Source organism: Mercenaria mercenaria, chromosome 7 (genome assembly GCF_021730395.1).
Source record: "Mercenaria mercenaria strain notata chromosome 7, MADL_Memer_1, whole genome shotgun sequence".
Taxonomy (NCBI): domain Eukaryota; kingdom Metazoa; phylum Mollusca; class Bivalvia; order Venerida; family Veneridae; genus Mercenaria; species Mercenaria mercenaria.
This window is the reverse complement of record NC_069367.1, coordinates 9,564,844-9,591,020: the sequence shown is the minus strand read 5'-3', so window position 1 is coordinate 9,591,020 and position 26,177 is coordinate 9,564,844. Positions and strand designations below refer to the sequence as shown.

The window sequence follows — 26,177 nt, the reverse complement described above, 5'->3', positions numbered from 1 at the left end:
GATCATCATCACTGCCACTACCACCACCACCATCATCATCATCATCATACCATCATCTAAAATTACCTGTAAGTCAGTTACTGTTACAACAATTCATAATGCAGCCGTATAATAATGGGTGTTCCAATATTGAGATAATATTATATGATAATTGAAGTTACATCAGAAAGTTCTAGTCAGTAAAACCTTTCTTACTGCTGTTACCGCAACAACATACGATAGATATTGCAGTATCACAGTAGGATGTTTTTCATACATCATAATGAGTTTTCATGATTGTATACCTGTAGTTATGGTTTTTTCCATGATGTGTATTTGGGAACATATTCAATAAACAGACATTATAACAGAACTAGAACATGTGTAAATACTTTAGTCTGTACCTGCAGCAGACAATGGAGCCACAATGAAGCCCAGGGAACTAATCCCGCTTTGTTGTTTTGCCCCTCAAGGAAGATCTGAAATATTAATTCTGTGAAATTGCTGCCAGAAAATACTAGATAGAACTGGTATTAATTGGGACAGATAAATCATTTTGTTGTCGCTGAAATGCACACATTTCATCACCTTGGCACAAAAAATTGATAACTGTTTCTGTAAAGTGAGTCCCCATATCCACTTTCTGCAAGGATGGAATGCATTTTGTATTGCAGAAAAATATCATTATATAACACAGTGCTGTTAGTTCTTTTCGAATTTTATTGCTACTGCTATCCACATTTCTAGAAAAAGAGTCATTCTGAAGACAGTCGATCTAGCAGTGGCTTGCTTTTTAGACTTCTGATAAGAATGGTAAGGTCCTGGGCCCATTTTCAGTCAAAACAGATTTAAGAATGGCAAATATTCAAGTTGCCAAAACTTTGTTTATAGCGTATCTACACTCATAAAATTTTGCAGAGCTATCTGAAACTACAGAATGAGTATTTGTGCAAAATTCCATTCATTACAAATCTAAAATGACAGAATTGATAGAAAAAAGAAAATTTTGTGTTTTGAAGTCTGTAAGTTTCAGTCTTTAGGTAGCTAAATACAGGCCCTGTGTTTTTGATGGGAATCATTTAGAAATCATGATAATCAGAGTCAGACTATAAAAAAAAAATGTGTTTTGTCCATGATTCTGCTTCCACTGGCCAAAATGTCTCTGTCTTGTCCATAATTCTACTTCTCTGCTTAAAATATCTGTCTTGTCCATAATTCTGCTTTCGTCATGTTCGTAGGCTAAAAATATCTCTTGTCCATTAAATTCTGCTTCCATAGGCTAAAAATATCTCTTGTCCAAAATTCTGCTTCCATCAGCTAAAACATTAAAAGAAACCCTCAGTTGTTGATTAAAAACCAAATTTTTGTACAGATTTCAGTATTCAGTCTTGTATGTAACTACCAGTATATGTCACATCATTTTCATGTGTATGATATTTTATGTGACAGCTTAAAGATGTTTATATTCTTGTTTTTGTTCTTTCAGACAATCTCAAATGGAACAGTTTCAAAAGATAAAGACAGTATTCTTAGGGATATACGAGAAAAAGGCCAGGAAAAAGAAAATACAGACATTAACATTCAAAATAACAGTGCCACACACACTTTAGACACTCTCTCTTCCCCCTCAAGGGAGAGTCGGACTAAAAAGAAAGATAACTCTAGTAGACAAAGTAAATCTGTGATACCTAATGCAAATATACCCAAATTTCATTTTCCAATGGGTCGTCCTAGCGACAAGAACAATATAGAGGAAGTATTATTACGGGTTTCTCAAGAATTCTCGAAAGCGGAAGGCGGGAAAATTACAAAGCAACAAATGGGAATAATTGCCAAGGTAACGGATAATGTCAAGAAATATATTAAATTTTATGACAAGTATTTGATATTTGCGACCTGATCAGCTGTTCGTGGTCTATGTTCGCTATTCAGTCAGTAAATTTTCAGTCAACACCCCTTTGAATAATAAATGGTATTGCCAAAATTGAATGATGGACCAGTCCATTTTAGAAATTTAGCAGGCTAAAGGTTAAACAGTATATTAGTAATTATCTCATTGTTACAAGCTTAGAAAAATGGCTTCCTCACAAACCTAAGATGGAGGACAAATGACAGAAGGGATAATGACTTTGCTAAATCATAATACAAAACAACTTGCCTAAGGATCAATCTTGTACAGTAGTAGTTTAGAACACCCCTTGGCACACATAGATCTGCTTTACCTGGCAAATACCCCTAAAACTGTTAGCAGCTGACAAAAGATATTTATATGGAAACATTTTAGGTAACTTGTTCTAGATAGAATATTTTAGTGAAAAATGAGTATCGGATATCTAAGTGTTAGATTAACATTGTGTGTATTTCAGACTTGTGGCCTACCTCTCTACTGGAAATGTCCATTGTTCAATGCCAGCGGTGGCAACAAGCAAGGCTTTATTACATATCAGATGTTTTCCTCCATGTGGAAAAGGTGGGTGTATAAAATATTGAAATGATATTATGATAGGCTAGTATAACTCAATGGAGATACTATACCCTGTGTAAATGTGTCTTCATTTTGAGTGATATACAACTGTACACAATCCCAAGCATTTTAGGAGCTGTATCATGCATTTTTGAGAAGACCTTGCAACCAATATATAGAAATGTGACCAAATTCCCTTACTGTAAAGTTCCATAGGAGGTTTATGTAATTCTTTGGTAAATGTGTTACCATCACAGTGTATGTAGGATCACGTGTGACCATACTAACGAAACCACTTGGAGTTTGGTGTAATTCTTTAGGAAATTTATGATCAAGGTATTCTTTTATGATCAGGAAATTCTGCTTTGATTGCTTTATATGACAGGGAACAAGTACCCAAATAAATTTTATCTATTTAAATCTATCTATCTAAGTGGTTTATATGACAGGGAGCAAGTTCATAAGCTTTTGGAAGTGACTTGGAAGCCCATTAAATTTTTCGTACAAATCCATCTGTTACTGAGAAATCTTGTGCAGGGATCAGTGGTTTTATTATTTTGCTGTTTTTTTTTTCAGCTGAATATAGGCTGTTTCCCCTTAACAAAAATATTTGAATTTTCTCCTAAGTAAGGTCACAAAGTCATATTCCCCTTGGAAATTAACGAAAATGTTCCATAGCATACCAAGTAAATATTTTTACAAAATTGGAGTTTATATATTTTTTCAATCCCTATCTTCAAATTTACGACTCATAACTGATAATTATGTAACACTGCTATAAACTGTGTTTACTTCTCTTCAGGTGCCAAAGTTCAAAAGTAAACAGGCATCAGTTCTTACAAATTGGGACTGTTCCTGTAATTATGACATTCTAATGTCTAGGTTTCGAATTTAGATTTTTACCTCTGGCATTCATAATACAATATTATCCCCCTACAGAAAGTTACAGGTTATTTTGAAAAATTAAAAAAAGTCACTGGGGATTTAAAGGAAATATATCACCTGTATGATGTACAAGCTGTATAGTTAAACCTGCCTTAGAGGTCTCCTGCCTGAAGCAGCCACTTGCCTTAAACAACCAGTCAGCTAACTTCCCAAATGACTTTTTGTCCTAATTTCAACTTGTCCTAAGCAGCCAGATTGTGTCCCTCTCTTTGAAGGCTTGCTTTATGATTTTGAAGTGAATGTATTATTTATCTCTTATTTCCAGATATTACATCATTTTATGAAATCTGGGCTTATTTCTCACAGAATGTTTATGTTTTCACAATATGGTATAGATCCTATTGGAATGGTTCCATGTTGTTTAAATGCTGCGTAGTTAATAGAACCATGAGAAACCAATCAGTAATTGGCTACAGACCTGTGGCTCAATAAATGGAAACTTGATAAGAAATTTGATAAGAAAATTATTCTGGTATTTTTTTGTTTAGTCAATAACTATATCATGGCATAAGGAAAAACAGTTTTGGTAGACATGTTTAGTGAATTTGAAAGAGGTCTAAGTGCATATTAGTAATGAAGCATTAAAACTTTTTTCGCATTTACCCCTTGATTTATACATTTTTAGCTCACCTGTCACATAGTGACAAGGTGAGATTTTGTGATCATCCGTCGTCTGTGCGTCCGTCAGTCCGTCAGCAATTTCTTGTCTGCCCGATAGTGGTTTCATTTATGATTTTATTATCCCCCGCCGATGAAATCGGGAGGGGGGTATTGAAATGGCGTTGTCCGTCCGTCAGTCAGTCCGTCAGTCCGTCCGTCCGTCCGTCCGCAGCCATTTCTCAGTAACTACTTGGTAGAATTTCATGAAACTTGAAATAAACATGAACCAACATACTGCGATGATGCCCGTCAAGTTTTTTTTTTGATTGGTCAATTTCCCTCAGAGTTATTGCCCTTGATTTAATAAAAAATGTCCGTCTGCAGCTATTTCTCAGTAACTAACAGGTAGAATTTCATCAAATTTGAAGTAGACATGAACCAAGATACTGTGCTGATGCCCGTCAAGTTTTTTTTTTGATAGGTCAATTTCCGTCAGAGTTATTGCCCTTGATTTAATGAAAAATGTCCGTCTGCAGCCATTTCTCAGTAACTAGCAGGTAGAATTTCATCAAACTTGAAACAGACATGAACCAAGATACTGCGACGATGCCCTTCAAGGTTTTTTTCGATTGGTCAATTTTCCATATAGTTATTGCCCTTTAATTGTTTAAAAATCCACAGATCTGTACATAACAAACCAACCAATTGGAAGAATTTCATTAAACTTCTTTCATTCTTTTCCATGAACATTTATTATAAACATGTGATGTTGTGTACCTACACCTGGTCACCACCTTACCTTGGTCCCCCCCCCCCCCACCATTTTTTTTTTTTTTTTTTCATTTTTCATTTTCTATCAATATTTATAATCAACATGTAAACTGTTGTGTCCTCACCCCCCCCCCCCCCCCCCCCCCCCCCCCACCCAAACAAACCATTCATTTTCTTTTAATTTGATTTTGACTAATGAAATTATTTGCTTCTTGGTAACATTCTTAACTTTTTGCTGGATATATTTTTTTGCCGTTCCTCAACTCTGACCCTTTCGGCGGGGGATTCCAATTCATCGAATTTGCTTGTTTTAACCAAACTTGCACACAACTTGTATCACCATAAGATCTAGGTTCCTTTCTTGAACTGGCCAGATCCCATAGTGGGTTCCAGAGTTATGGCCCCTGAATGGGCCAAAATGAGCTTTTTTTGACCTTGTTTGCACAATAGCAGCTTTATTTATGATTTGATTTTTACCAAACTTGCACACAACTTGTATCACCATAGGATCTTGGTTCCTTTCTTGAACTGGCCAGATTCTTTTATGGATTCCAGAGTTATGGCCCCTGAAAGGGCCAGAATTAGCTATTTTGACCTTGTTTGCACAATAGCAGCTTCATTTATGATTTGAATTTAATTAAACTTGCACAAAACTTGTGTCACCATAAGATCTCGGTTCCTTTCTTCAACTGGTCAGATCCCATAATGGGTTCCAGAGTTATGGCCCCTGAAAGGGCCAAAAATAGCTATTTTGACATTGTCTGCACAATAGCAGCTTCATTTATGATTTGATTTTAACCAAACTTGCACACAACTTGTATCACAACAAGATCTTTGTTCCTCTCTTGAACTTGCCAGATTCCTTCATGGGTTCCAGAGTTATGGCCCCTTAATGGTCCAAAATTGGCTATTTTGGCTTTTGCAGCCATATAGAGACTTCATATATTGTTTGATTTGATACAAACTTCCAAAATATCTTCAACAACAATAAATCTTGGATTCCATGACGAACCTGTCAGATCCAATCGTAGGTTCCAGAGTTATCTTATATCTGATTACCTCCCCTGATTGTAATCAAAATGGATTTATATATACTTATAGGACTTATTTGAAATTTCATTATTGTGATTAGTTGGACTGAGACAATCAGGGTAGATAACTATGGACTGATTTTATGTCAAATTACCTCCCTTTATTTCAAATTAAAATGGTTGTATCTCCGTAACTAATGAAGATACTGATCTGAAATTTCATTAAATTATGTCAACAGATGGACTTGGACAATCAGTGAAGATACATATTGACTGAATTTATGACAAATTACCTCCTTTATTTTTAGCTCACCTGTCACAAAGTGACAAGGTGAGCTTTTGTGATCGCGTGGCGTCCGTCGTCTGTGCGTGCGTGCGTGCGTGCGTGCGTAAACTTTTGCTTGTGACCACTCTAGAGGTCACATTTTTCATGGGATCTTTATGAAAATTGGTCAGAATGTTCATCTTGATGATATCTAGGTCAAGTTCTTAACTGGGTCATGTGCGGTCAAAAACTAGGTCAGTAGGTCTAAAAATAGAAAAACCTTGTGACCTCTCTAGAGGCCATATTTTTCATGAGATCTTCATGAAAGTTGGTCAGAATGTTCATCTTGATGATATCTAGATCAAGTTCGAAACTGGGTCACGTGCAGTCAAAAACTAGGTCAGTAGGTCTAAAAATAGAAAAACCTTGTGACCTCTCTAGAGGCCATATTTTTCATGAGATCTTCATGAAAAAGAGTCAATATGTTCAACTTGATGATATCTAGGTCAAGTTCGAAACTGGGTCATGTGGGGTCAAAAACTAGGTCAGTAGGTCTAAAAATAGAAAAACCTTGTGACCTCTCTAGAGGCCATATTTTTCATGAGATCTTCATGAAAAAGAGTCAGAATGTTCACCTTGATGATATCTAGGTCAGGTTCGAAACTGGGTCACGTGGGGTCAAAAACTAGGTCAGTAGATTTAAAAATAGAAAAACCTTGTGACCTCTCTAGAGGCCATATTTTTCATGAGATCTTCATGAAAATTGGTCAGAATGTTCACCTTGATGATATCTAGGTCGAGTTCGAAACTGGGTCACGTGGGGTCAAAAACTAGGTCAGTAGGTCTAAAAATAGAAAAACCTTGTGACCTCTCTAGAGGCCATATTTCTCAATGAATCTTCATGAAAATTAGTCAGAATGTTCATCTTGATGATATCTAGGTCAGGTTCGAAACTTGGTCATGTGCAGTTAATAACTAGGTCAGTAGATCTAAAAATAGAAAAACCTTGTGACCTCTCTAGAGGCCATATTTTTTCAAGAGATCTTCATGAAAATTGGTCAGAATGTTCATCATGATGATATCTAGATCAAGTTCGAAACTGGGTCACGTGCAGTCAAAAACTAGGTCAGTAGGTCTAAAAATAGAAAAACCTTGTGATGTCTCTAGAGGCCATATTTCTCAATGGATCTTCATGAAAATTGGTGAGAATGTTCAGCTTGATGATATCTAGTCAAATTCATAACTGGGTCATGTGCGGTCAAAAACTAGGTCAGTAGATCGAAAAATAGAAAAACCTTGTGACCTCTCTAGAGGCCATATTTTTCACGAGATCTTCATGAAAATTGGTCAGAATGTTCACCTTGATGATATCTAGGTCAGATTTAAAAATGGGTCACGTGCCTTCAAAAACTAGGTCATTAGGTCAAATAATAGAAAAACCTTGTGACCTCTCTAGAGGTCATATTTTTCAATGGATCTTCATGAAAATTGGTTAGAATTTTTTATCTTGATGATATCTAGGTCACATGTGATCAAAAACTAGGTCACTTTGTCAAATAATAGAAATAACGACGTCATACACAGTTCAACACTGGGTCATGTGGGGATAGGTGAGCGATTCAGGACCATCATGGTCCTCTTGTTTATCTAAATGAATACACCTTAGCAGCTTCTAATGAGATTGGTTTGAAACGATCATATCATTTTGAGCAACGGTACTCAGGTGAGCAACACAGGGCCATCATGGCCCTCTTGTTTTTTCTCTTTTTTTTTTTTTTTTTTTTGAGGGGAATTTTTTTCAGAAATAGGGGAAAAAAACTTTATTGACAGGGGAATGGGGCCGAATTTCGGCCCCCAAAACGCCCTAAAAAACACTGTAATGATAGGTTTTACATTTATGAATTAAGGTGATAGATCTATAATGATAGGTGTTACATTTATACATTTAGGTGGTACACTCATAATGAAACAAGAGCACCGCCTTGCGGGTGCTGACGCTCATCTGATTTTTTTTGTGTAATAGAAATATTGTCCTACCCATGATTTTCTAAGTCTAAAAAGGGCCATCATTCTTGCAAAAAGCAGGATAGAGTTATGTTTCTTGATGTACAGTGTCCACTTATGATGGTGAAAAACTGTTGCAAGTTTTAAAGCAATAGCTTTAATAGTTTATGAGAAAAGTTGACTTAAACATAATACTCAACCAAGAAAATGATTTTCTAAGTCCAAAAGGGGCAATAATTATTACAAAAAGCAGGATGGAGTTATGTTGCTTGCTGTACAGGGTCAGCTTATGATGGTGAACAAGTGTTGCAAGTTTCAAAGCAATAGCTTTGATAGTTTAAGAGAAAAAGTTGACCTAAACATAAAACTTAACCAAGAAATCTGATATTTTCTAAGTCAAAAAGGGGCCATAAATCTTGCAAAAAGCAGGACGGAGTTATGTTTCTTGCTATACAGGGTCAACTTATGATGGTAAACAAGTGTTGCAAGTTTTAAAGCAATAGCTTTGATAGTTTAGGATAAAAGCTGACCTAAACATAAAACTTAACCAAGAAAACTGATTTTCTAAGTCCAAAAGGGGCAATAAATCTTGCAAAAAGCAAGATGGAGTTATGATTCTTGACGTACAGGGTCTGCTTATGATGGTGAACAAGTATTCCAAGTTTCAAAGCAATAGCTTTGATAGTTTAGGAGAAAAGTTGACCTAAACATAAAACTTAACCAAGAAATCTGATATTTTCTAAGTACAAAAGGGGCCATAAATCTTGCAAAAAGCAAGATGGAGTTATGTTTCTTGCTATACAGGGTCAGCTTATGATGGTGAACAAGTATTCCAAGTTTCAAAGCAATAGCTTTGATAGTTTAGGAGAAAAGCTGACCTAAACATAAAACTTAACCAGGCAACGCCGACGCAGACGCCGACGCCGACAACCGCTCAAGTGATGACAATAACTCATCATTTTTTTTCAAAAAATCAGATGAGCTAAAAATTGAAATACAGGTTCCCTCACCACATTGACCCACATTTGTAAATTGGTTACTTTCGAATGTTTGGTTGTTCCAGATGTAGACTTACCATTTGGTTATTCCTGACTGGGAACAACAATTTCCTTGCTTCTGTTGTTTCTAGAAAAGTCTCTTCTAGACACAGTCTGGTTCCTTCTGTTGGTTCTAGACACTGGCATGTGTCTTTAGTGCATATGTTTATTGATTTTGTTTGGTTTTAAGTCACCAGGGTTTGACACTAACGGTGTCCCGGGGGCCCGAGGATCCCAAATTTTGAGGAGGAACACCAACTTCTAAAAGCTGGGATTCCGGCTGGATACCTATTTTTTTGTCAATGATATCTAAAAAGTAAAAGATAAATACCTGTTTGAAAAATATTTTAACCCTTTCCCACATCGATACGTTTATCACCGTATCTATCAACCCGATAGAAACGTATAATACCGATTAACGGCCATTTGAACAGAATCGTTTTATCCCGTGTCTCATAATCAATCGCTTTATCGTTCTTTTCCTACAGAAACAAATTCCGGATGTTTACTAACTCAAAATATGGGATTTCGTAATCATTATTTACGTACAAAATCATGTGGTTACTATTTAAATATATCGAGTACTTTGCAAAGAAAGACACCGTCACCGGGGTTTTTTCCTACAAGTGCACAACGCTACCAGTACGTCATGGAAAATTACTGAGCTGGCCGGTTCGCGCCGCAGGACTTTCCTCGTTCTAAAAATAACAACCTAAGTATTTTTAAAAGTGTTAGGTCATGAAGGTCACGCGTGATACATGCAGATTTTCCCTGAACAACAATTTGTGTTCACGATGGCTTGGAATTTATGGCCTTACATAACGGGAAGTGTTAATCAAAACAGAAGGATCGCGGCTTCCAAATATTTTATGACACCCTAAGAGTTAATTGCAGCGGAAGTCACCCATGATGTACCGACGTATGATCATCTATATATTACGTAATATTATCTAAAAATATTTTAATTTTTAGCACAAGAATACTGTTTACGAGTCTCGACCTCGGCGATCTTTTTGCACTTTCAGAAATTTTACGATCCGTTATTTTTGTAGTGTAGTGTTATTCAGTTTGATGGTTGTTTTTTTTTATATAAATACTTACCGATTCCGATTCGGAAGAGAAGTCTATTAACTATAAATCAAGCTTTCAAACATCAAAATGAAATTGTATATGAATTTCAATGTGAAAGTAATCCAAAACAGAATTTTATGCCTAGAAATATAATTCCCTTACTTTAACACTTTATATCTTCAAACCTCAAAGAGAAACTACAATAAATTTTGCATCATCGGAAATATAAATGCCAGGTAATATTAAGATTTTATATTTTAAAATATATGAAGAGAAGTCAAGAATTTCAAGAATTTTTTTTTTTGATATTATAATTTTTAGTGGTTGTCACAATAGACTTGACAATGATTATATCTATAAGACACAAGTGTCTCCAAAGTCGAGACCTTGTCTTGACATTGGCAAACATGTAAATCATCAGTTTGGATACATTCTTCTGTAGTAGTTAAGGTGTCAGCCACTCAATACAGAGGTTGCGGGTTCGAATCCCACTAGGGTACGACCGTAACTTCATATAAGACACCTGTTGTGATTGTTTTTATATATCATATTATGAGGGATCCCAAAGCCTGAGGAGGACCCCCAGATTTAAAAAGTAGAGATTCCTTTGGGAACCTTGTTCAAATAAGTTAGTGTCTAACCCTGGTCACAGTGACAATATGGCATAATGGTGGTCTCTACTTTTGGTGGTGTAAGGAAAACCACAGGTGCCCAGTCCAGCATTATTTCCAACGCAGGTGGACTTCTTGGTAGAACACTTGACCTTCTCCAAGTCATCTGGATAGCTTCTTTAATATGAGGAAGTTGTCCAGCTGGCTTGTGTACTGTGGGAGGATCTGTGTGGGTTTCAAACTCAAAAGAATATAAAGGTCACAGAGGACTAAATTATCAATTTAAATAGATTAAAACATTGCATTAATGTGACACCTGTAATTTATTTCAGATTAAATCAAACATGCCATGATCAAGCAGCACTATTTGTTATGTTACTTGCGAAGCCAGGGACCAACTACATTGAAGATGATGATTTGGTTCCCCTCTTGCAAGTAAGTTTAATCCTGTATATTGTAAAGTTGTTTTTTTCAGCATAAGTACTAAACAACTACAGGAAATTTATTATTGTAAAATTGCAGATAAAACATGGTCAGATTGCTTGGTGCTGTGATACTGAAGTTATTTATAAATTATGTCCTTGTTCTACTGTTTGATAACAAGACAAATGCATTGATATTATAAATCATTCTAAACAACAGTGAAGTTAGTAGTAGGAACTTTTTTCATTTTCAAATATTCTGATTAAGTTTTAATTTATCATCAAAAAGCATTAAAACTACCTCGGGAATACTATATTAAAAAGTAATACTACATTATTTTACAAGTGTGAACCCAAACGTGAGTTATAACTGGTTTTACAATCCCAAATCCCCAGATCTTACCTTTTGGCGGAAGAATACCATGTGTTTCTCTTTTGTATCAAACAATTGATGCTATGGCTGGCAAAAGTAATTGGAGTGTTGATGAAACAAAAACATTAAATTGCGATATTGAGTCATGCTGATGCTCAAAATGGACTATAGATGGAATGAACAGAAATTCTAAAACTTCTTAGATGAACACAGAAGTTTAAACATTGATGTCTCCTTGTTTCTGTCAACCTCCTTCTTTGTAGCCTTTTTTGCTTATTGCAAAAGATTTGTTTACTTCCAACATTGCATGAATATATTTAAACCACATTTCTTTGCCTAGTATGGATGCAAACTAGATTATATTTTGATGGGTTTTAAATGTCAAATACCAATTACCCGGTATAGCCAATTAGTGCCTGATAAAAAGAAAACCGATCTGCTAGTGTGAACATGGTATAATTAGTAACATTTCTGAATTGGCTTGATTTTTGAGATATGAAAAAATACATTTTTGGCAATTTAATTAACATCCTTATAGATATTTTAAAAATTCTAACAGACCCTACAGTCATTCTCGAACACATTGTAGAATGATATATATAGTTCATCTGCTGTTCACAAATACTTTCTCATATAAAACTGATTCCAAGTGTCACCGCATCATGCATTGTGCATATTGTCTAAATATTAGGATGGCAGTGGCAATGTTATTAAACGGATGGCAACTATAAAGTATCAGGTCATAGAATTAAGCCATCCCAATAAAGTTCAAACTAAATACTCTGAATTTTTTAGATTTTCTATGAAGATGTTACATAACTGCAGCAATGAATGTGGAATGTATGGTTATAGATACATTTGAGCCATGCCATGAGAAAACCAACATAGTGGGTTTGCGACCAGCATGGATCCAGACCAGCCTGCGCATCCGCGCAGTCTGGTCAGGATCCATGCTGTTCGCTAACAATTTCTATAATTGTAATAGGTTTTGAAAGCGAACAGCATGGATCCTGACCAGACTGTGCGGATGCGCAGGCTGGTCTGGATCCATGCTGGTTGCAAACCCACTGTGTTGGTTTTCTCATGGCGCGGCTCATTTGTATTTTCACTTTTGTTTTACAGGATGTTGTAGATACTCATCCAGGTCTCACATTTTTACTTGAAGCTCCAGAGTTCCATTCTAGATATGTAAATACTGTAAGTATATATTGTGCTATGAATTAATTTCATTTATGTGACATTATCTGGTTTTGACAAAATAAACAATTTGTGGGGATATGAATTTGTGGCTTTTGGACTTGGTAGATAAAATGGATGAGAATTTGTTTTCGTAAGTACACTCTAAGCTCTGGAGTTCCATATCATGTTTGTTTTAAGTATGCATGTCCTTGAACTTTCAGATTTCCGTTTAGATGTTACTATTAGGCCTAAAAAAAATCTTTGTTTCCGGTAACATGCTATGTCGGAAAATTTTTTTTTTTTGGTGTGGGGGGGGGGGGGGATATTTTTTTATTGAGACTTTCAGGAAATTTATTTTTGTGTCAAAAAATGAATACAAAAAAAGGGGGTTTTATGCCTTTAGAGCATCAGTAAGTTGATTTCTAACATCACTGACTATGTTTAAACCATAAAAAGTTTTGCAACTTTTATTAAAAACTATTTTGGTCAAGCCAAAACTTTAGGGTTTGTCGGGATACCGGAAACAAACAAATTTTTTTTACGCCTTATACATGGAGAGGTCGGAATGCAAGTGGTCTAAGTGCATATAGATTAGTATGCTCTTAAAATAGTTTTCTGTCACTCTGATATGTAAAACAGTATAATGTTCCATTCTAGATATCATAATACTGCAAGTATATACTCCTAGCTCTGGAGTGAAATTTTATATTTTGAAGAATGAACTAGGGAAATCTCAATTTTTAGCTCACCTGAGCAATGTGAGTTTTTGTGATTGCTCGATGTCCGGCGTCTGTCTGTCGTCTGTCTGTCAACATTTAGCTTGTGTATGCGATAGAGGCTGTATTTTTCAACTGATCTTCATGAAATTTTGTCAGAATGATTACCTTGATGAAATCTAGGCCAAGTTCAAAAATGGGTCATCTGGGTTCAAAAACTAGGTCACTAGGTCAAATCAAAGAAAAACCTTGTGTATGCAATAGAGGCTGTATTTTTCAGTTGAACTTCCATGAATTTTGGTCAGAATGATTGCATTGATGAAATCTAGGCCAAGTTTGAAAATGGGTTATCTGAGGTCAAAAACTAGGTCACTAGGTCAAATCAAAGAAAAACCTTGTGTATTCGATAGAGGCTGTATTTTTCAGTTGAACTTCATGAAATCTTGTAAGAATAATTACCTTGATAAAATCTAGGCCAAGTTCGAAAAAGGGTCATCTGGGGTCAAAAACTAGGTCAAATCAAAGAAAAACCTTGTGTATGCGATAGAAGCTGTATTTTTTAATTGATCTTCATGAATTTTGATCCGAATTTTTGTCTGGATGAAATCTAGGTCGGATTTGAATGTGGGTCATCTGGGGTCAAAAACTAGGTCACCCGGTCAAATTAAGGAAAAACCTTGGGTACGCAATAGGGGCTGCATTTTTTTATTGGATATTCATAAAATTTAGTCAGAATGATTGAATCGATGAAATCCAGGAGGAATTTGAATATGGGTTATCTGGGATCAAAAACTCAGTCACTAGGTCAAATCAAAGGAATACATTTTGTATGCTATAGAAGCCGTATTTTTCAACTGATCTTCATGAAATTTTGTCAGAATGATTACTTTGATGAAATCTAGACCAGTTTTGAAAATGGGTCATCTAGGGTCAAAAACTAGGTCACTGGGTCAAATCAAAGAAAAACATGTATGCGATAGAGGCTGTATTTTTCAATTGATCTTCATGAATTTTGGTCAGAATGATTGCCTTGATGAATTCTAGGTCAAGCAGGAATATTGGTCATCTTAGGTCAAAAACTAGGTCACTAGGTCAAGTCAAAGAAAAACTTTGTGTATGCAATAGAGGCTGCATTCTACACTGGATCTTCATGAAATATGATCAGAATGTTTGTTTGGATAAAATCAAGGTCAAGCTTGAATATTGGTCATCTAGGGTCAAAAACTAGGTCACTCGGTCAAATTAAAGAAAGACCTTGTGTAAGCAATAGGGGCTGCATTTTACATTGGATATTCATAAAATTTAGTCAGAATGATTGCCTTGATGAAATCTAGGCCAAGTTCAAATATGGGTCATCTGGGAAACATGTTTACTCTGTAATGATGTGTTTCTCAGGTGAGCGACCTAGGGCCATCTTGGCCCTCTTGTTAATTAATTTTCACGTAACAAATATTAACTTTTTTGCTAGTAAAATTAGGGAAAAGTGGTTTTCAAAAGTACATTTTCTTTATGTCTTTCTGATTTAATATATTGCACATTTGTGCATAAACAAAATTAATGCTGTGCATAAATTAAATGCTGCTCTTAATTAATATGTAAGAAGGTACTGAATAAAGGTTACAAAAGGTTACAAAGCAGAAATTAACAAAGAAAGAAGAATGGTCTTTCAAGCTGCGTGTACTTAATAGATTGATAATCCTTCATAGTTCACCTGGCAAACTGGCAAACAAAAAGAGTAATAAAACTGTTGCCATGATCAATAAAATACAGGTGCACTAATTGAAATATTCAGTACTTACATTTAATTAGAATTCTGTTGTCTGTTTCAATATTCTTTACTTTATATTGTTTGTTTCAAAATTCTTTACTTTATATTGTCAGTTTTGGGCCTCCTTGGCCGAGTGGTTAAGGTGACTTAGAATCACTTGCCCCTCATAGGTGTGGGTTCAAGCCTCACTCTGGGCATTGAATTATTATGTGAGAAAGCCATCCAGCTGTCTCCCGGAAGGTCTGTGGTTTTACCCGCCCGTGATGAAATAATGCATGGAGGGGCACCTTGGGTCTTCCTCAACCATTATAGCTATATGACCTATAATTGTGTTGGTGCGACATTTAATCCAACCCCCAAAAAATTATATTGTCAGTTTCGTTATTCTTTACTTTCTCTTGATTGTTTTAATGTTTTGTACTTTCATTATCTGTCTATTCCAAAATTTCAGTTTGTTTCAATATTTTGCACTTTCTGTTGTCTGTTTCAGGTTATAGCTAGAATAATGTATTGTGTAAATAGATCATGGACAGGGAAGGTTACTATACCAGAACTTAGGAAATCCAATTTTTTAACAGTGAGTATGCAAGGTTTACATAGTATTTTATGCGGCCTCCGTTGCATAGTGGTAAAATCACTGACATTGAATTGCTTTCCCCTCACCTCTAAAAGTCCTTTCTGGTCTTTATGTGAAAAAGTGATCAAGCTAGGCTGTGGAAGGTCTATGGTTCTGCCCAGGTGTCTGCTGTACTTAAAATAATATCTGAAGGGAAAACCAGAGCCTTCATCCGCCATTAAAGTTGAAAAGTCACCCTTAGACCTAGATTGTTGATGAGGAGTAAAACCCAGCAAATTAAACAAATCTATAAATACAGGCATTCAAAATAAAGTGGGAAGAAAATATTGCCATGTAAATTTCGTCTGTTTATCACATTTTATGTATTCGTAAACAATGCATGTAGAGATACCTTAACCCTTACCATGCTGGACACGATTGTTTCTGCCTTTGTGACCAGTGTAGATCATGATCAGCTTGCACATCCGTGCAGTCTGATCAAGATCTGCACTGTTCGCTGTTCAGCCAGTATTATTTTTGTAAGCACCCCTTTAATCAGTTAATGGTACTGTCCAAATTGGAAGATGGACATGTTCATTATAGAAATTTAGCAGGGTAAGAGTTAAACCCTCTTCACTCTAGGGAAACAGTGTATTTTTGAAAGACAATTGTTGACTGAACGCAATATCTCAAAGTTAGTCCTATACATGTAACTTCAGTGCAAGGCAAGTGTTCTATCTAAGTTACCTGCAGTACAGGATAATACAGTCGTGCATCTAACAGTCCCCGAATTGTTTTCTTAGAATATCGCATATTTATGCCCCCCCCCTTTTGAAGAAGGAGGGGTATTTTGTTTTGCTGATGTCGGTCTGTGGGTCGGTTGGTCCATAGACCAATTGGTTTCCGGATGATAACTCGAAGAACGTTTGGGCCTAGGATCATGAAAGTTGATAGGAAGGTTGGTCATGACCAGCAGATGACCCTTATTGATTTTGAGATCAGTAGGTCAAAGGTCAAGGCCACTGACCTGGAACAGTTAAACGGTTTCCGGGCGATAACTTGAGAACCCTTGGGCCTAGGATCACCAAACTTAATAAGGAGGTTGGTCATGACCAGCAGATGACCCCTATTGATTTTGAGATCAGTAGGTCAAAGGTCAAGGTCATATTGACCTGGAACAGTTAATCCGTTTCCGGCTGATAACTTGAAAAATAAAGGTCAGTACGTCAAACATCCAGGGCACAGTGACCAAATAATTTCTGTTCCTTGTGCAGTTACTGAATGCATCAAGGGGGGCATTTTGTGTTCTACGAGCTCTTGTTCTAGATAGTTTTGTCTCATACTTAGACATATATATTGAGGTAGCAGAGATTATTCTCTTTTCATCATTTTTTGATTATGAATTGTTAATTTCAGACTTTAAGCGTGATAGAAGAAGAGGATGATATTAACCAGATAACAGACTTTTTCTCCTATGAACATTTCTATGTGATATATTGTAAATTCTGGGAGTTGGATAAGGACCATGATCTATTTATAGACAAAACTGATCTCGCTCGACACAATGAACATGGTAAGTTAGTTAAAACTGGCCAAAATATATTGATCTTTATAAATTTAATTTCAGATCTTGTTTTTTTTAAAGCTCATTTGTGGCGAGATTGACGTAGTTGTGAAGTTAGTCATTATGGCTATTTGGCATGTTAGTGTGTTTGTACATCTGTCCGATTTTGTCTGGACTATTAATTTGATATGCATTGGGCAGTCTTTTGTATAAAGTAATATGATTACTGTGTTAAAATGTAGGATAACATTAAGTTATGAAACTAATGAGAGCAAAAATACAACACCTATCAATATTTTCTCATCCTAATTTCTATACATTCTTACAATTTTGAACAGTATACTGTAGAATCGTGTATTGTTGTGAGTATAAAATTTTGTGGGTGTAGCCAAAGCGGTAATTTCATAGGGATAGGATTGTGTGGATTTCAACTTTTGTAGATAAAATTTTGGAATTTGGTTAAATTTGGGAAAAATTTCGTGGATTGAGACTTCCATGAAATTCACAAAAATTTGATCCCCCATGAATATTAATAATTTCACAGTATTACAAAGTTGTGTTTTCTTGTTTTGCAGCCATTTCCACAAGAATGATAGAGAGGATATTCTCTGGTGCCGTAACAAGGTTAGTACAACATACATACAGTGTTAGAGCAGCGATAGACATCTGTCAACATAGTATCATATCATTGTATAACAGGAGTTTTCTTTTCCAGAATGTTACTTCCTCTGTTCCTGTTTTTACAAAGTTTGTAGAAATTCAGTTACCTTGTACCTACTTTAACCCTTACCATGCTGGACACAGTTGATTCTGTCTTTGCGACCAGTGTAGGTCATGATCAGCCTGCACATCCATGCAGTCTGATCATGATCTGCACTGTTCGCTATCCAGTCAGTATCTTTTTGTTCAGCATCCCTTTTAATTGTCAGTGGTACTGTCCAAATTGAATGATGGACAAGTTCATTACAGAAATTTAGCAGGGTAAGGGTTAAAGCATATACATAACTGACATTTGTTATCATTGTATCATATTCCATTTTTTTTTAACTTAACTCCCCTTGCTCAACTTTTCACGAAGTTTGCGGAAAATTTAATAACAATTACTTACTTTGAATACTCATGGATTGAGGAGAAAAGGTTATTTTCCAGATTGTTTACGGATTATTCTGAATAATTATGTCTGTGCATTTAGCATTAATTAATGTTATATGTTACGATAAGATCTAAATAACAGTTATTTAAATTACTTATAAAATGATTGAAAAAGGGTAAAGCTAATCATTTACATAATCTTATTAACCGATACATTTATATCTTAAGTCAGTCAGATTGAGTGAAATGTACACTCCAGTAGTGGCTGAGTGACTAAGGTCACTGACTTAGAATCACTTGCGGTTCACCATTGAGGGCTCAAAATCTTGCTTTAGGTGTAGAATTCTTTCATGGGAGGAAGTCATCATGCTGGCCTTTTGGAAAGTTAGTGGTTCTACCTAGATGACCGAACATGCCTGAAATAATGCATGGAGGGGTACCTGGGGTCCTGCTCTACCATTAGAAGCTGGAAAGTTGCCGTCTGATCTATATTTGTGTCGATGTTATGTTAAACTCAACAAAAAACAAAAAAACAAAAGCACATCAGTATTGATTGGTTTTTCCATATGTTTAATGACTTTGCCATTTCGTTGGAACAGAAATTAGTTTATACATGTAACTTGATATTTCAGGGGTAAAACGTTCGAGGAAGGAAAGATGAGTTATCCAGAGTTTGTCTGGTTCCTACTCTCAGAGGAAGATAAAAAACATCCAACAAGGTAGGTCAAACTGGTTCCTAGCTCTCATTATATACCTTAATATGCATTTTCACTACTTGTGAAGATAAAAAAACATCCTACAAGGTAGGTCAAACTGGTTCCTAGCTCTCATTATATACCTTAATATGCATCTTCTCTACTTGTGAAGATAAAAAAACATCCTACAAGGTAGGTCAAACTGGTTCCTAGCTCTCATATATACTATAATATGCATCTTCGCTACTTGTGAAGATAAAAAAGCATCCTACAAGGTAGGTCAAACTGGTTCCTAGCTCTTATTATATACCTTAATATGCATTTTCACTACTTGTGAAGATAAAAAAACATCCTACAAGGTAGGTCAAACTGGTTCCTAGCTCTTATTATATACCTTAATATGCATTTTCACTACTTTGGCGATCTTGTGGAAGGTTAGGGGACATGTCTAGTTGCAAGTATATACCTAATTTAAGGTCCTTAGGGGACCATATATCTTTTACATGTTGTTGATGGAAAATTGCAATGTTAATACAAGTATCGTCCTAGTCATCCTAAAATGAAGGTAGAGTTCAGTCCTAAGTGCTACTGTACTGTAGACAGAATAAAATTTGGAATGATTTTATTTTTGCTGATATTTGCTGACAGAATGACATGCAAATCTTAAACACTAACGAATAATTAACTACATTATAGCCAAAAGTGTTTCAAGCTAAGCATTGTTAATTCTTGTCATGAATGTAATTGCTATCAAATAAACCTTGTGCAAACCTTAATGAGTCAACAGTATTTGAATACAGTTTTTGAAGGGGTTTAGATTGATAGAGAAATTTATAAGAGAAGAACTCTTCATGGTGAGGAAGCCATCCAGCTGGCTAAAGGAAAAGCGGTGGTTCTACCCAGGTACCCACTTGTGATAAAATAATGCATGGAGAGGGCACCTGGGGTCTTCCTCCTCCAACAAAGATGAGAAGTTGCTATATGACCTATAACTAAGTTGGTGTAATGTTAAACCAAAAAGAAAACAAAAAACGAAGTAAAAGGAGTTGATAGTCAAAAATTTGAATACATAAAATGGTAACTTCATCATGGGTACAAGAAATTCATACTCTGCCAGAAAGTGTTAGTTTAGTGCAAAGTAATAACATTTAACTATAATATGAAAGATGCTATAGATTATTAAAAAATGAATTGCAGCTACCTGAAGAAAAAAATTTACGAGAATCCATACCTTGATTTTACATTAGATATTATTCTCAAGTGGTTAGAATTTATTCTGATAAATGCAAGAAAACATATGTAGATGTGACTTGTTCAATTTTTTTAGCCCACCATCATCAGATGGTGGGCTATTAAAATCATTCTGCGTCCGTGGTCCGTCCGTCCATCCGTCATTCCGTCCGTCCGTTAACAATTTCTCGTTATCGCATCTCCTCAGAAACTACTGGGGGGGATTTTGACCAAACTTTGTCAGAATGATGTATTGGTACCCTAGTTGTGTCCCCCTGAAAATCAGAATGGTTCAACAATTTATGAGTGAGTTATGGCCCTTTGTTTATTTCTATAATTTACATAGATTTATATAGGGAAAAACTTCGAAAATCTTCTTGTCCAAAACCACAGAACCTAGGGCTTTGATATTTAGTATGAAGCATCATCTAGTAGTCCTCTACCAAGATGATTCAAATTATTTCCCTGGGGTCAAATATGGCCCCGCCCCGGGGGTCACATGGTTTATATAGACTTATATAGGGAAAAACTTTGAAAAACTTCTTGTCCAAAACCACAGGGCCTAGGGCTTTGATATTTTGTATGTGACATCATCTAGTGGTCTTCAACTAAGATTGTTCAAATTATCCCCCTAGGGTCAAATATGGCCCCGCCCTGGGGGTCATATGGTTTACATAGACTATAGGGAAAAACTTTGAAAATCTTCTTGTCCAAACCACAAAGCCTAGGGCTTTGATATTTGTAATGTAGCATCATCTATTGGTTCTGTACCAAGTTTGTTCAAATTATCCCCCTAGGGTCAAATATGGCCCCAACCCGGGGGTCACATGGTTCATATAGACTTATACAGGGAAAAGCTTTTAAAATCTTCTTGTCAATAACTACAACATTCAAATTTGGACCACAAGTATATTTTTGAGTGGGAAGATGAACCTTGACATGAGTTGACCTTGATTTTGACCTAGTGACCTACTTTCACATTTCTGTAGCTACAGCCTTCAAATTTGGACCACATGCATAGTTTTGTGCACTGAAAAAAACTTTGACCTTGGCATTGACCTAGTGACCTACTTTCACATTTTTGAAGGTTCAGGCTTCAAATTTGGACCAAATGCATAGTTTTGTGTTCCGAAATGAAATTTGACCTTGATTTTGACCAAGTGACCTACTTTCACATTTCTCAAGCTACAGCCTTCAAATTTGGACCACATGCATAGTTTTGTGTACCGAAACAAACTTTGACCTTAACATTGACCTACTTTCACATTTTTGAAGATACAGGCTTCAAATTTGGACCATATGCATAGTTCTGTATTCCGAAATAAAATTTGACCTTGATTTTGACCTAATGACCTACTTTCACATTTCTCAAGCTACAGCCTTCAAATTTGGACCACTTGCATAGTTTTATGTACCGAAATGAACTTTGACCTTAAGATTGACCTAGTGACCTACTTTCACATTTCTGTAGCTGCAGGCTTCAAATTTAGACCATATGCATAGGATTGTGTACCGCAACAAACTTTGACCTTGACATTGACCTAGTGACCTACTTTCAGATTTCTCAAACTACAGCCTTCAAACTTGATGCACATGCATAGTTTTGTGTACAAAGAACTTTGTCCTTGAAATTGATCTAGTGACCTACTTTCACATTTCTCAAGCTACAGCTTTCGAATTTGGACCACATGAACAGTGTTGTGTACGGAAATGAAAATTTGGCCTTGAGCTAGTCAATAAGTCTTGAAATTTGGAACACTCAAAAATGGCACATTGGTGGGCGCCAAGATCACTCTGTGATCTCTTGTTTTTTTTTTAGCTCACCTGTCACAAAGTGACAAGGTGAGCTTTTGTGATCGCGCGGTGTCCGTCGTCCGTCCGTGCGTCCGTAAACTTTTGCTTGTGACCACTCTAGAGGTCACATTTTTCATGGGATCTTTATGAAAGTTGGTCAGAATGTTCTTCTTGATGATATCTAGGTCAAGTTCGAAACTGGGTCACGTGCCATCAAAAACTAGGTCAGTAGGTCTAAAGATAGAAAAACCTTGTGACCTCTCTAGAGGCCATATATTTCACAAGATCTTCATGAAAATTGGTCAGAATGTTCACCTTGATGATATCTAGGTCAGGTTCGAAACTGGGTCACGTGGGGTCAAAAACTAGGTCAGTAGGTCTAAAAATAGAAAATCCTTGTGACCTCTCTAGAGGCCATATTTTTCATGAGATCTTCATGAATATTGGTCAGAATGTTTATCTTGATAATATCTAGGTCAAGTTCGAAACTGGGTCACGTAGGGTCAAAAACTAGGTCATTAGGTCTAAAAATAGAAAAACCTTGTGACCCCTCTAGAGGCCATATTTCTCAATGCATCTTCATGAAAATTGGTGAGAATGTTCATCTTGATGATATCTAGGTCAAGTTCGAAACTGAGTCACGTGGGGTTAAAAACTAGGTCAGTAGATCTAAAAATAGAAAAACCTTGTGATCTCTCTAGAGGCCATATTTTTCATGAGATCTTCATGAATATTGGTCAGAATGTTCACCTTGATGATATCTAGGTCAAGTTCGAAACTGGGTCGTGTGGGGTCAAAAACTAGGTCAGTAGATCTAAAAATAGAAAAACCTTGTGACCTCTCTAGTGGCCATATTTCTCAATGGATCTTCATGAAAATTGGTCAGAATGTTCACCTTGATGATATCTAGGTCAAGTTCGAAACTGGGTCATGTGCGGTCAAAAACTAGGTCAGTAGGTCTAAAAATAGAAAAACCTTGTGACCTCTCTAGAGGCGATATTTTTCAATGGATCTTCATGAAAATTGGTCAGAATGTTTACCTTGAAGATATCTAGGTCAAGTTCAAAACTGGGTCACGTGGGGTTAAAATCTAGGTCAGTAGATCTAAAAATTGAAAAACCTTGTAACCTCTCTAGAGGCCATATTTTTCATGAGATCTTCATGAATATTGGTCAGAATGTTCATCTTGATGATATCTAAGTCAGATTTGAAACTTGGTCACGTGGGGTCAAAAACTAGGTCAGTAGGTCTTAAAATAGAAAAAACCTTGTGACCTCTCTAGAGGCCATATTTCTCAATGGATCTTCATGAAAATTGGTGAGAATGTTCAGCTTGATGATATCTAGGTCAGGTTCGTAACTGGGTCATGTGCGGTCAAAAACTGGGTCAGTAGGTCGAAAAATAGAAAAACCTTGTGACCTCTCTAGAGGCCATATTTTTCACGAGATCTTCATGAAAATTAGTGAGAATGTTCACCTTGATGATATCTAGGTCAAGTTTAAAAGTGGGTCACGTGCCTTCAAAAACTAGGTCATTAGGTCAAATAATAGAAAAACCTTGTGACCTCTCTAGAGGCCATATTTTTCAATGGATCTTCATGAAAATTGGTCAGAATTTTTTATCTTGATGATATCTAGGTCACATGTGCTCAAAAACTAGGTTACTATGTCAAATAATAGAAATAACGATGTCATACTCAGTTGAACACTGGGTCATGTGGAGATAGGTGAGCAATTCAGGACCATCATGGTCCTCTTGTTGTTTTTTTTTTTAAACAAAAAAGTAAAAAAATAAACACTAGAAAATACATGGAAGTAAGATACCATCTTTTTTAATGTTTACACAGGAGTGCTTCAAATACTGTAAAACCATTACATTTCATTGACATGAAGTTTTGAGGTATTGGCAACCAGAATTAATGGAAAAGTTGATAAATTATTGGGATTTAATTTCATGGATAAGTCCTGCACAAAAATAAATGATTTTATGGTAAAAGTTCAAATTAGTGGGGATATCTTTCATGATCAAGGTAGACAAAATACTGTACATTTTAAATTGCAAAGATGCGCAGAAAAGGTGGAGGAATTGGTATTTTTTTCACACATCTATGAAGTACGAATGTTTATCTAGCAGATGATGAATGTCAAATTATCACCAGTAAACAGGTGTTCTATACAAAAAATTGTGCAGATTCTTTTACGTCTGCACCTTCTGATGTTGATTAATCTGCCGATTTTAGATAAATCGAGTGAATGTTATCAACATATAACATCGTGGTCTCGCAGAGATATTGTAAACTTTTTTCATCGTATGCATGTCTGCCAAGTAATTTGTGGCAAATGCCATTATCCTGAAAACTTCAAAGCTGTTGAGGAATTATGAGAGATGGGTAATGAGAATATATGTGTAAACTTAGGTTATTAAGGTGAACAGAAAGTTAAAGAATTACAGATGTATCAAGGAATGATTAAAAGATACTGTTTGCCACTTTCTTATAATTCCCTTCTCATTAATCCAAGCTTTTTGAAAATTTCCACTTGCTGCGAGGTCCTGTTTTCAGATTTTATGCATAATAATTATTGCATATTGTGGCTAACCATATCACAGTTGAAAAGGAGTAAAAAGTAAAATTTGTATCATTACATTGAAATAAAAATATGCACAACAGTCAGCTGAAGATTTTAGCACGTAATTTTCTTATTTAAAATCACTGGGGTTATATCTTAATTCTTTATAGGAAATAATAAGCGCTTACAGTAAAACATTTTGATGTGTCAGCATAATTAGATGCTTTTTCTTAATTTTGAAAAATATTATTTTGTTTTCTGTCTTACTTATCTAAAATTATAATCAGTTTTGGCTTATATAACATTATATGTTTATATTTTTAATGAAAGAGTCTTTATAACGATACCTTGATCTGCAGTTAAGCAGATGGCTATTTTGGATTATGCCAGGACGCAATGTGTCCTATGAGATTAGAGCCTAGCAAAATCTACTGAAGCGGACTACAACTTTGCAGATCTAGGTACTTTTATAATACCCCTATTATGGTGGTATGGGTGGACATAGATGGGTACTGGGTTATATCAAAGTACAAGTTGATAATTGATAGTCTGATATTCTTTGATAGAGTTGGACATAATTATTTTCTGTATTACAGTATAGAGTATTGGTTTCGATGTATGGATTTTGACGGGGACGGGCTTATATCTATGTACGAGATGGAATATTTCTACGAGGAACAGATGCAGAAGATGGAAGCTCTCGGTATTGAGAGATTACCCTTTGAGGATTGTTTATGTCAGGTAAGCCATACATGTTATTTTGGATTCACTGAAATGTTGAAATTTTCAGAATGACGTCTCAATTATGTGTGTCATCTGAGTTGATCCATGTCCTGTTCTGGTTGAAGGTTACTGCTTTTACGGACAAGAAAGTCAAAATTAGATTTCTAGAACTTGAGGAGCAGCTCCTGGGGACCGTCTGAAATGTGCAAAGTTGCTAAATTACGTAAATTGTGTAGCTTAAAACCAAACATTGCATACGCACAAACAGAGAGCCCACAAGTGTTAAGGCAACACAGAAACATCTGTTTATTATATTCACCGAGAATATGTTTATTTGGACACCACTAACAAATTACCAGTTTTCTGTTTAGTGAGTGATAATTATTAAACCATTAATATTTGTGGCAGACTAATTTTCGTGAATTTTATTATAGCATGAGCATGAGTTTTTGTTTCTAAACTGTCTTTAAAATGCCAAATCCAGAAAAAAAATGCCCTAGTCGGGAATCGAATCTGGGTCAACGGAAGCAAAAAAGAATTTCCCTGTGTTCTTGATCAGTAAATATACCATGGAGGAAAACAATGATTTTAAATATAAACCTTTATAATTAACGCAGTTTACTTCTGGTATCCTTTCCAATTCTGAATGGAAAAATGAGTAAAAACAACTAATTCTTATGTGTTCACATAACACATAATCTGTCAATAACTGAGTTTTAA

At 35.7% G+C, this 26,177-nt stretch overlaps 1 protein-coding gene across 8 annotated transcripts in view; it reads left to right on the top strand.

Moving 5' to 3' along the window:
• The window catches only part of LOC123555040 (serine/threonine-protein phosphatase 2A regulatory subunit B'' subunit beta-like), a 77,992-nt gene that overhangs the window by 39,632 nt on the left and 12,183 nt on the right, over nucleotides 1–26,177 (top strand). For all 8 annotated transcript variants that reach the window (XM_045345566.2, XM_053547519.1, XM_053547524.1 and 5 more), the window contains exons 3-11: nucleotides 1,466–1,816; nucleotides 2,346–2,449; nucleotides 11,111–11,213; nucleotides 12,696–12,770; nucleotides 15,727–15,813; nucleotides 17,209–17,365; nucleotides 17,932–17,980; nucleotides 19,081–19,167; nucleotides 25,331–25,475. In XM_045345566.2, the coding sequence (XP_045201501.2) occupies nucleotides 1,466–1,816; nucleotides 2,346–2,449; nucleotides 11,111–11,213; nucleotides 12,696–12,770; nucleotides 15,727–15,813; nucleotides 17,209–17,365; nucleotides 17,932–17,980; nucleotides 19,081–19,167; nucleotides 25,331–25,475 (1,158 nt within the window). The remainder of the gene's footprint in view (nucleotides 1–1,465; nucleotides 1,817–2,345; nucleotides 2,450–11,110; nucleotides 11,214–12,695; nucleotides 12,771–15,726; nucleotides 15,814–17,208; nucleotides 17,366–17,931; nucleotides 17,981–19,080; nucleotides 19,168–25,330; nucleotides 25,476–26,177) is intronic.